This window comes from Mesoplodon densirostris, chromosome 1 (assembly GCF_025265405.1).
Source record: "Mesoplodon densirostris isolate mMesDen1 chromosome 1, mMesDen1 primary haplotype, whole genome shotgun sequence".
Lineage (NCBI taxonomy): Eukaryota > Metazoa > Chordata > Mammalia > Artiodactyla > Ziphiidae > Mesoplodon > Mesoplodon densirostris.
The window spans coordinates 93,165,251-93,177,858 of record NC_082661.1 but is presented as its reverse complement, the minus strand read 5'-3'; the positions used below and the strand labels follow the sequence as shown (position 1 = coordinate 93,177,858).

Genomic DNA, 12,608 nt, shown 5'->3' with positions numbered 1-12,608 from the left:
CCCTTGTCATATGGCTTTTTAATTTTTAAAATACCTTTCCATTATATTATTAAAATAGTATATTCTTGTAAATATTCCAAACACTACAACTGTATTTCCACATCCACTTCTTTCCCTGGAGGTAACCACTGCTAATACTTCAGTGTGTGTTGTATTGAAACATTTTTTCTATACAACTGTAAGTATTAAGGGGTGTGTGTGTGTGTGTGTGTGTGTGTGTGTGTCCCCATCCTTTAAACCAACAAGAATATGTGATATTATCATTTGACAACTTGGTTTTTTCACTTTTTGATATACTGTAACGTTTTTATGCCAGTACATTTTATGCCAGATATACTTGATTTTTTTTTAATTATTGAGATACATGGAATTTTTAGCTCATCTGATTTTGGGGGTATTTATTGTATTATGGTAAATATACATATCATAAACTTACCGTTTTAACTTCTTTTTTCAATTTAAAGGATATAATTTATTCTCTTGTATATTTATTTCCCATTTTTGAACCATGTTATTGGACATGTATTAAACTTGTAGTCTGCTATGATTCTTAGAGCTTTTCTGCCATATTTTCTTTTGTTTTTATTGAGGCCAGATTTGTATATAATAATGTGTTTGTTTCAGGTGTACCATTTTAATTACTTTTAATTGCACAATTCAGTGGCATTAAATACATTCACAGTATTGTGCAACCATCACCATCATCTGTTTCTAGAACCTTTTTATCATCCCAAACAGAAGTGCTACACCCATTTATCACTAAGTCCCATTCCCCCTCACCCAGCCCCTGGTTTCCTCTATTTGCTTTTCTTTGTTTATGATTTGTCTATTTTAGGTACTTCATATGAGTGGAATCATGCATCCTTTGTCGTTTTTTGTCTTGTATGTTTCACTTGGCATGATGTTTTCAAGGTTCATCCATGTTGTAGCATGTGTCAGAATTTTATACCTTTTTATGGCTGAATAATATTCCACTGTTATTTATATACCAATTTTGTTTATCCATTCATCCATCAGTGGAAATGTGGGTTATTTCCATCTTTTGGCTATTGTAAGTAATGCTACTATGAACATTAGTGTACAAGTATCTGAGTCCCTGCTTTCAGTTCTTTTGGGTATATACCAGGAAGTGGATCATATGATAATTCTATGTTTCACTTACTGAGAAACGAGTGAACTATCTTCCAAAGCAGCTCATCTGATTTTAAAATTTTAAATGGTGATTTTTTTTAAAAAGAATGAATATTTTGAATATTTTTAAATTCCTTTTTGTAGCCAGTTAACAGAAGGAGACAGAAAGTAGGAAAAGAAGCTTGACAAGGAAGGAGACAGATAGTCATATAAAGGAAGAGCAGCAATTGGAGGTAGGGAGAAAAATATGTACATTCAAAGATAGGTATGAAAGAGACAGAGGAAGAGAAAAAAAAATCCCAGAAGTTTCTAATAACTTAATCATAGTAAGTTAATAACTTAATCATAGTAACATTATTTCATTGAAAAGAGACCAGTTTAAATCAAAATACAACCATGATCTTTTAATTATATTAGAATGTTAGGAATTATGGTTGGTTTGTTGCCTTTTCCTGTTTTTCAAACTTTTTGCAGTGTTGGACATGTTACTTATATAATTACAGTAAATATTAAAAAATAAAAATGCAAACAGCCAAACTTAGTAGCTTGTGCATGTTACAACAAAATGTACTTAAAATGTCTTAAAATTTTTGTTTATGTAGATCTGGTGTCATTGTTAAAAGGGATGCAGATTCTTGAATGTGTTGGTATCATTATTAAATCTTACTATTTCAACTTTAAGTAACAATGCCTATGATTGAAATAAAATAAGAATAATTTCTTTTTTATTTTTCTTAGCATTGTTACTCCATTAACAATGGATATGTATGCCTGGACCAGAGAACAAGCTGTGTTATATGATGGCATAATACTTGCTGCTCTTGGAGTGGAGGCAGTTATTATTTTCATGGGGATAAAATTACTTTCCAAAAAGTAGGTTATTTGTCTTTGGTTTTATTTCAAGTCTTTTTTTTTTTTAAAGTGAAACATGAAACAGAGCTAACGACGTAAATGAATATATTAGTAAAATAATATAAAGCTTTTCTGTCATTATGCATGAGTTTTAGTCCTTGAATGTTTGCAAACAGATTTAAAATTTATTAAGGGAGCATATTTCTGTACCATGTAGTATATTCTTTGGTAAAGCAAGACATTTTACAAAGTGAATAATTGTCTTCTAATGTATCTATCGTATATTATGTTTTATTTAAAGTGTATTTCATAAAACATTGTTCTGCTGTGAAAGATTAATGGTTAAGTGTGGAAAATTCTGGTTAAAATCACCAAACTTCTTTACTCTAAAACTTCTAAATCTTCAGTATATATACTATATCACCTTCATGACAAGAGTACGTAGCATTTCTCAAAGTTATTTGTAACTTTGATCACAGAACACTTTTTTAAAGAAGCATTTTGTAAAAGTATAACTGTAAAGAACACACTAAGGAAAATACTTGTATAAAATTAAGTTCATTCATATAGTCTGGAGTGGAACATTAGTTGATAAATTTAGACAGTTCTAACGACTTAATTATTCCTAAAATATTTTAACAATACTTTAGAACTTTAATAAAGTTCTAAAATCAATTAACAAATATTGAGTCAGTGTATAGGGTTAGGTGTTATGGGGAATACTACAAAGATTCCTATCCTTATAGAGCCAAGTAAAGGGGTCAAGATACAGATATAGACATAGATATAGATTCATATTCAAAGTTAAATAATAGTACATGCATTACATCTTGCTACAGAAGTAGAGTGGTCCTGCTGATAGGCATTCTTACAGATTATCCAATTTCATATCCTTCAAAGAGCTTGTATTCTACTGGGGGGAAAGCTAATAAACACAAATGTGAAATCAGGTCATGGGAAGTACTATGAAGAATAGAGCAGAGGAAGAGAATAAAAAGTGGCAAGGCAGGGTTGGGAGAGAGGGGAAGTGTTGTTTTGACTGACTGCTCATGGAGGGCAGCTCAAACGGAAGTTACATCCAAGCAGAGACCTCAGTGAAGTCAGTGAACAGCCATGCAGTGGCCTGGAACTCTCTTGCCCCAGAAGACTGAGCTTTGTACGTTTAAGAAACAAGCAGGAAGGCCATTTTGGCCAGAGCAGAATGAGAGAAATGGCAAATGGGAGAAGATCAGGTTGGAAAGATGTGAAGCCTTGTAGGTATTCTAAGGGTAATGGGAGGTGTTGTGTTTGTTTTGTTTTAGGAATCTTTGATCTTGTTTGTATATTTCATTTTAAAAATTAATTAATTAATTAATTAATCCGTTCATTCTTGGCTGCGTTGGGTCCTCGTCACTGTGCGCAGGCTCTCTCTAGTTGCGGCGAGTGGGGGCCACTCCTTGCCGCGGTGTGCGGGCCTCTCATTGCAGTGGCCTCTCCCGTTGCGGAGCAAGGGCTCCAGGTGTGTGGGCTTCAGTAGTTGTGGCACGCAGGCTCAGCAGTTGTGGCTCGCGGGCTCAGCTGCTCCACAGCATGTGGGATCCTCCCGGACCAGGGATTGAACCCGTGTCCCCTGCATTGGCAGGCAGATTCCCAACTACTGTGCCACCAGGGAAGTCCCTGTATATTTCATTTTTTGTTATGGAAAATTTCAAACATATACAAAGGTATAGAGAGAATCATGTACTGAATGTTTAATATCTATTGCCTAGCTTCAACAATTATAACCTTGGACAATCTTGATTCATCTATACCTCCACCTACTCCACACTGCCTATCCCCTACACCTGGATTATTTTGAAGCTGATGTTAGACATCATTTCATGTCTTCATAAATATTTCAGTATGTATCTCTAAAAGTTAATGATGACAGCATTATCACATCTAAAAAAATTAACAGTGATTTCTAAATATCATCAAATATCCAGGGAGTATTCACATTTTCTCCACTGTCTCAAATTTTTTAAAAAATTTGTTTTGTTTTATATTGTTTTATTTCACAGCTTACTCACTTGACTCAGGTTCTTACATTTCGTAAGTCTCTTTTAATCTATAAGTTTCTTTTACATCTCTTCCATCTCTCTCTTTTTCTCCCTTACAAATTGAAGCAACCAAGATGTTTGCCCTATAGTTTCCCACATTTTGGATCTTGCTGAATAAATCCCTGTGGTGTCTTTGTTTGTTTTTTAATATTTTCCTGTGTTTACTATCTATTTCTTGAAAATTGGTACTTAGATCTAGAAGCTTGATGAGATTTGAGTTCAATTTTTTGGCAAGAATGTTTTATAGGTGGTGGTATGTGCTTACATCAGGAGAAATGTAAAGTTTTGTTTATCTCTTTTTATGATGTAAGTGGCCATTGACCATTCCTTAGATCCATTAATTTATTAATAGATCAATGCAAAATGCTGGTATTTTAATTCTATCATTCCTTTATTTATTTTCCATCACTACCTATTTGGTTATCCTGAGGTACAGTTTTTGTAGGAGAGACAGGGTGATCCTTTCCTTTTATTAACTGATTTTTAAAATAGTGAGTGGGTTCCCTAACATCCTCTAAAAATGACCAAGAGTATTTTATTTTAATATAGTATGAATTTATAAATAACATTTTTATGTGTTTCAAGCCATTGTCATTACTATTCTTTTTGGTGTTCACGTTGTCATATTTTTAGCCAGCTTCCTCAAATTGGCTCTGAGTCCATTTTTTTGGTGGGGGGCCATGCCATGAGGTCTGCAGGATCTTAGTTCCCTGACCAGGGATCGAACCCGTGCCCCCTGCAGTAGAAGCTCACAGCCCTAACCACTGGACCTCCAGGGAATTCCCTCTGAGTTCTTCTAATCATGACCTAGTAGTCACTGGTAATTTCTGTTCTGTCTGGTATGATAGGGATGTCCAGGCTCATCTTATATATTTTCTGTCCCAGACCTGATATCAGCCAGTTTTCAGAGGAGTCCTGGTTCCTTTTAGTGGGAAATTATATTTTGCATTCGTTTTAATTAGTATATCACAAAAAGTATCAAGATATTATTTATAGTTTTAAAAATTCTAAAAGTAATGAAACTGTTATAATACAATGTTTCATTTTTTAATTACAGTTTCTATCCTTTAACAGGGTTGGTGAGCGTGCTATTCTACTGGGAGGACTCATTGTTGTATGGGTTGGCTTCTTTATCTTGTTACCTTGGGGACATCAGTTTCCCAAAATACAGTGGGAAGGTATAGCTATACATAATTCTATAATGTTAGCCCCTGTTATTCATTTAAATTAACAAGTAATACACTGTACTGATTTTGTTCTTACAGATTTACATAATAATTCAATCCCTAATACCACATTTGGAGAAATAATTGTTACTCTTTGGAAGATTCCAAGAGATCACAATGAAGGACCAACTGGTTGCCCAGTTGAACAAGCCTGGTGCCTCTACACCCCCATGATCCATCTGGCCCAGTTCCTCACATCAGCTGTGCTAATTGGAATAGGCTATCCATCCTGCAATGTTATGTCATATACATTATATTCAAAAATTCTGGGGCCAAAACCTCAGGTGAGTCAGCTAGCATGACACTGCAATTGTGTGAGGTATACTTGTAAGCACTCACATTTTTTGCTACCATTCTGTGTTTTTTTGTTTTGTTTTTGGCTGTGTTGGGTCTTTGTTGCGTGGGCTTTCTCTAGTTGCTGCGAGTGGGGGCTACTCTTCGTTGCGGTGCGTGGGCTTCTCACTGGTGGCTTCTCTTGCTGTGGAGCAAGGGCTCTAGGCACGCAGGCTCAGTACTTGCGGCGCACGGGCTTAGTTGCTCCACGGCACGTGGGATCTTCCAGGACCAGGGCTCAAACCTGTGTCCCCTGCATTGGCAGGCAGATTCTTAACCACTGTGCCACCAGGGAAGTCCCTGTAATCTGCTTTTTTAAAGAAATATAACAATACTCTGTAAATATTCTCCCATGACATTTAATTTTCTTTTAGGGAATTATTTTTAATAGAGACATATTCCATCTTATGTATGTACCATCACTTATTCAGTCATTTTCCTATTATTATATATTTAGCTTATTTCCAGGTTTTACTTCTGACTTTTCTCTTTAGTAGCAATTATTTAAATGGCAACAAAATGAAAATAGTATCTTGCTCTTTATAAAAATTAAATTGATAGTTTTACATTTTCAAGGTAGAAATTAGTGTTTATTGAAATAAAGCAAAGAGAAAAAAAACTAACATCAGTGTTTTAAAGCTATAACAATAGGTAAAACATTTTGGTAATTTCTGGGTTTTTTAATCTATAAAGTTATATTTTCACATTTTCAAAACCAAGAATAAAAGCATATTAATTACAAAAACAATACATGATGGTTGTAACAAAATTCAAGTAATTTGAAATGTATATAGCAGAAAAGGAAGGCTCTCCTTACCTGCATCACACTAAAGTCAACCACTGTTTACTTCATTTGTACACTTCACAATATTTTTTATGCCTTTTCAAACATATCCACCCTCATGTCTTTTTAAAAAAAAGATAAAATGAATTATATCTCATGTATATAAACCTTTTTTACATCTTGGATTTTTTTCCCCTTAACACACCATGGCCTTCTTTCCATGTCAATGTGTATAGAGATGTTATTCTTGTTATAAGATCTTATTCTGTATAAGACCATATTCTTTTAAGCAACTATTTAGCATTCCATTTATTAAATGTACCATAGTTTATTTACTTAATCCACGCTTGACAGGTTATTTACAATTGGAGCATATTAAAAGTAATGCTGCATTGCACATTCTTGGGTATATTGTATGGGCTATAGTTTTGGATACAGTAGTTGGAGCAGTGACATTGTGGTATAGTGGAAATTAATACAGTGGAGTCAGCCAAACAGGGCTTCATATCTCTTGGATAAGTTACTTGAATTTTCTGAGCTTTAGCTTCCACATTTGTTAAGTGGGGATAATACCAATCATAGAAATTTGTGAACGTTGGAAACAATATATGTAAAGCACCTGACACAGTGTCTGGAAAATAGCAAGTACAGAATAAATGGTAGCCTTAAAAAGTAAATTTATGAATTATTTCAGCAGACAGTGTTTGTTCTTTTACACTTTTATTTTCCTAAACAGTATATCAAATAAGTTTATTGCTCATTATTTGCTGTATTTATAGAGAGTTACTTTATGTTTAATTTAAAAATAACATATGGAGGAAGTGATTCTCGTGTTTGTCATAGTTTGGTAATATTAGCATCATCCTTGCTTTTAAAATAACTACACCTGAGTATCAGTCTGCTTCTCCCCCAACAGGGTATATACATGGGCTGGTTAACAGCGTCTGGAAGTGCAGCACGGATTCTTGGACCCGTCTTCATCAGCCAAGTGTACGCTGCCTGGGGTCCACGATGGGCTTTCAGCCTTGTGTGTGGAATGGTGGTGCTCACCATCACACTCCTGGGTGTGGTTTATAGAAGACTCATTGCTTTTTCTGTAAGGCATGGAAGGATTCAAGAATAACCTAGCTAAGGCTGTGGTGGAAAGTACTTGCTGTGTGGAGCTTTCTCTTTTAAGGCTCTGCTAGACGATTGCTAAGAGTCAGTTTCCTAAAGTCAGGTTGTAGATATTGCATATGTTGAATAACAAGAACATATATTGAATAAAATAGGGAATTCTATGTGTAATTATGAATAGCAAGATAATATATAAATTCTGGATCATAGTTTCCTTATCTCAAAAAAGAAATAGTCTTCATATGACATTTTTTTGGGGGTGGCATAAAGTCATGAGTGAATAGACAGTGGTCTATAAATGTGAAGTTATACTCTTAAGTCAAACTGCAGAGGCGTCATTAAAATAACAAGAGAATATCTATGCAGTGAAATCATAAGGAGAGTTCTATATGAATTACCTGTAATAGAATGAAATTATAGAAATTTTTTACCTAACAGAGGTACCTTTATTCATAGCTATCTCCTTTTTATTTATTAAAAATTCATTTTTCTGTTATTATAAAGTTTTCCTTATGAAATAAAATCATGACTTAAATTTTATACTTACCATGCCTGCCATCCTCCCTTAGCTTCTATAAGTCATGATTTTTAATACTACACTTTCCATCTTATTTTAGTTCAGGATCTTACTAATTAACCCCTAAGTTAATGGATGTGTATGAATAATGCTCATATTTGAGCAATAAAGAGGATTAAGAGATTAAGATGGATTTTTCTACCTGTAGTACAGATAACTACTTTTTTCTTTCAAGTCCTAATAAATAATTCACTTTAGAAACATAAGCCAGATATGTGTTATTATATACATATACTGAACAGAAAACTGTTAAAATTATTGGCATTTTCTAATTCCCTTAAATTCTAGAGAAAAACTATTACCTTATTTATTTTTTCTCTCTCAGTAGTGGTAGGGAAGACCCAACGGTTTTCAATCTGTGTCTGCATAGCTACTCAGAACTGCAGAATTTTAAATTTGGATAGGCCCGACAGCCCCAATATAGGCAGGCTAATAAATCTGAGGTAAAATAGCTGTAATCTAACAGTTTACCAAGTTTACTAGAAATTGGCTAAATCACACTATGTATACTTTACTACTTCACATAAGTTGAATGCTGCTAAAAGGGACTAGTACAGAACTATCTATATGGATAATCAGTATTACCCAAAAATGCAAAAATATTTCTAAATACTTTTCCAAATGTTTCCTACTCTAAGTTATAAATATTTTCAAATCTAAGAGTAAACACTATAATTTGCACTTTATATTGTTTGTTGTACTTTTTTGGGGGGGTGGCTTGAATAAGAAAAAATTATTTTTCATAGTTCTGGAAGCTAGAAGGCTTGAGATCAAGGTGTCAGCAGGGTTGTTTTTTTCTGAGGCCTCTCCTTGGTTTGTAGATGCTTATCTTTTCCCTTTGTCATTTGTTTTTTTCCAGCTTTATCGAGATATAATTGACATATGACATTGTATACGTTTAAGGTGTACAACATATTGATTTGATACTTACATATTGCAAAATGATTACCACCACAGCATTAGCTAACACCTCCATCATATCACATAATTACCATTTCTTTTTTTGTGGTGAGAACATTTAAGATCTACTCTCTTAGCAACTTTCAAGTATATAATACAGTGTTATTAACTATAATCACCATGCTGTACAATAGATCCCTAGAACTTATTCATCTTATAACAGGAAGTTTGTACTCTTTGACCAACAACTCCCCATTTCCTTCACGGCCTAGCCCCTGGCAACTGTCATTCCACTCTCTGCCTCTAATAGTTTGTCTCTTTTAGATTCCACATACAAGTCATATCATATAGTATTTGTCCCTCTCTTTCTGACTTACTTCACTTAGCGTAATGCCTTTAGGGTCCATCCATCTTGTCACAAATGGCAGGGTCTCCTTTCTTATGGCCGAATAATATTCATACACACACACTTACTTACATTTTCCTTATCCATTCATCTGTTGATGGACACCTAGGTTGTCCATCGTACCTTGGCTGTTGTGAATAATGCTGCAATGAACACGAGAGTGCAGATATCTCTTTGACATCCTGCCTTCATCTTCTTTGGATATACACCCAGAAGTGGAATTGCTGGATACATGGTAGTTCTTAATTTTTTGAGGGCCTTCCATACTGTTTTCCATGGTGGCTACACCAATTTACATTCCTATCAGCAGGGCATGAGGATTCTGTTTCTCTACATACTTGCAAACAGTTGTTATATTTATCTTTTTGATAGCCATTTTAACAGGCATGAGGTGATATATTTCATTGTGTACCTCTGTTTGACTTTATTTTTAGGCATTCTCCATTTTGTGGCTTGTCTTGCCAAAAGGACCCAGGAATCAAATAAAGGGACTTATACTAGCCAAAAATGGGACAATTAAAGCATTGAGAAGAATAATATCTACAGCCAATTTAAACACATTGAATGTGTGAAAATCTATGAGTTCATAATGATATTAAAAGTAAGAAACACACTGGTCACCTTTGGAGGTTGCTAGGGCTTTAACTCTTTACTCTAAAAACCAGGAAATAAAGACTTAAGCTTCTCTTCTGCCTTTCCTGTATCTAAACTTCAGGGTAATAAAATATTGATGAGGGAAAGTTATTTCCTATAGAATAATCCAAGCTAATAAATACAAGGGAATAATAGAATTAGAAAACCCCCCATCTAGCATCCTTTAGTGAAATAATATTATAGATATGGGCACCATTCATCAGTGAATGATAAAACTACTGAGGTGGAAGATTATTGAGGAACCTTCCAAAGGATGGATGAAGCCGACAACACCTGAACGCACTGATCACTCTTAGCAACATCATTAAAAGTGGGTAAGCGTTACGTGCCTCCTGATTTGATGCAGCAAGTACTCAGCACCACCTATGAAAGTGTTCCTGCCAAAAAACATTGAGTCAGAATCTAATCAAGCCTGTAGATATAAACTACCAGTTTACAGGAAATACGAAAGATACAACTAAAAGCCACCTCTAGGAAGTAATCATCTAAGCCCAGAAGATGATATATTCTATAGACAAATGGTCCAGTTGCTTAAAATTAAAAAAAAAAAATGGCGTGGAAAAAATAAAAGTTGAGAGATCAGCAGTCATAGATGAAACTTCAGATATATAAATCAAATGCATTATATAGATCTTATTTTGGATCTTGTTTTAAGTCAAATGTAAAAGGGTATTTTTGAGGTAACTGGAGAAATTTGAAACTGGACTCACCATTAAATGATATTAAGGAATTACTGTTAATTCTGAGATGTGTGTTATTGGTTATGCTTTTAAAAGCTCCTTATCTGTTAAAGGTACTAAAGAATTTATGATAGAAATTATATGATTTCTGGGATTTGCCTCAAAATACTCCAGTGGGGGAAGGATATCAGTAAGAGAGATGAAACAAGATTGGCAAAATATTTGTTGAAGTTGGGTGGGAGACACATGGAGGTTCCTTATCCTGGTATATCTGTACTTCTGTGTGTTTTTAAATTTCCACAATTAATTTAACATAAGTTAATAACATAATCAGCTGTGTATTTTAGAATGAGCTGGCTGCAGTGTGAAGTATGAATTGGAATGGATGTGGAAGACATTTATCATGTATGTGACCACTCTTCATTTCCTGCAGACCCTTCTACATTTGGAGAATTTCTCACATTGAGCCTCTCCTTTTAGATAGAAGCCAAAATGTATTCGTTCTCTCTACCTTTGCAGCCAAGCCATGACCTTGTGTTTCTGGCTCTGCCAGTACACTCCTCCAATGTGAAACTTCATAAGGAACTGAGCAAAAAGAGGAAGTGAGCAACATAAGCAAAACTGACTTTAGTGAGGGAGCAAGGTCAGTGGCTAAATTCTGGAGAAAGCAGTCAGAGGTCCCAGAACCTAGTCCCCTAGCTTCATCAGCATGGCTGTGGGATCTGTGCTGAGCAGGGTTGTTAGGATGTCTTCTTCTGGGGAAGCTCCTACATTGTGATTCAGCCATTGTTATTAGCTGCAAAGCCTGAGTATCTTTCCCTCCTCGAGGGTCTGTGAGCTGATATCCTTTAATAAATATATTCTCTGTGTAAGCTAACTAGGTTAGATTTTGATGTTTGCAAGTAAAAACCCTGATTCATATAGGAAGCAAGAGTAGATGTTTAGAGACAAGCAGGAGGCTATTGCAGTAGTTCAGATGAGTGATGCTGGTGACTTGAATTAGGGAACTGACAGTGGAATTGGGAATTTAAAGCATGTAAAATATATTTTAGAGGTAGAGTTGGCAGGATTAACTGGTGATTAGATGAGGTAAAATAAGGTGTTAAGCATGAGTTCCAGGATCCTGACATGAACAGCTAGTGATGCAGATGCCATTTTCTGGAATAAATACTGAGGAGAAACAGGAAAAGTGCAGTTGAACTAATGTTATCATAGACAACAAAGGCATGCCAGACAGATATGCCCATAAAACAGATAAAAACAGAATGTATTATAAAATGAGATGAAAGAAATTACGAAGTAATGGAAAGATTAAAAAATAACATCGTAATTTGAAAAAACTGAGAAATGGGAAAATTTCCAAATGAACTAGAGAAATAAGATAATAGGAAGTTATGAAAATATTGCTGGCAGAGCTCAGGAAAGAATAAGAAACTTAAAAAATAATTTCAGACATGAACAAATTAGAAGGAACACAAGAGTAAATAAGATGCCATAGATAACTTCTTAAGGGAAATTAAAGATGGAGGAAAATTAAAATAACAGAAATAAAGAGAAAAAAATGATGTGGAGAAAGTGATGGATATAAAAATTAGGCACAGGTGATTTAACATACATATAGCAGAAGTCCTTGAAGGAGAAAACCAAAGCAATGAAACAGAACAAATTCTAAAAACTTTAATTCAAGAAAAATCTGCTGAAAGAAAATTTAAATATGCATATGAAAAGGAAATTCAACGTGAAAGAAGGGAGGAAAGGAAAATAAAAGAAGTATGGTTAGTAGAAAACAGAATAAGATGGGAAGTAAATGCAACAGAACTGTAATGACAAACAGTGAAAATAAATCAGAAATGATAATAAATGTAAACAAA

The 12,608-nt window shown here is 34.5% G+C and overlaps 1 protein-coding gene across 2 annotated transcripts in view; it reads left to right on the top strand.

Annotated features, from left to right (window-relative positions):
- MFSD8 (major facilitator superfamily domain containing 8) overlaps positions 1–8,723 on the top strand; it is a 42,519-nt gene extending 33,796 nt beyond the window's left edge. For both annotated transcript variants that reach the window (XM_060105845.1, XM_060105853.1), the window contains 4 exons: positions 1,870–2,004; positions 5,136–5,239; positions 5,327–5,571; positions 7,321–8,723. In XM_060105845.1, the coding sequence (XP_059961828.1) occupies positions 1,870–2,004; positions 5,136–5,239; positions 5,327–5,571; positions 7,321–7,527 (691 nt within the window). In that variant the 3' untranslated portion in view covers positions 7,528–8,723. The remainder of the gene's footprint in view (positions 1–1,869; positions 2,005–5,135; positions 5,240–5,326; positions 5,572–7,320) is intronic.
- Positions 8,724–12,608: the final 3,885 nt, after the last annotated feature.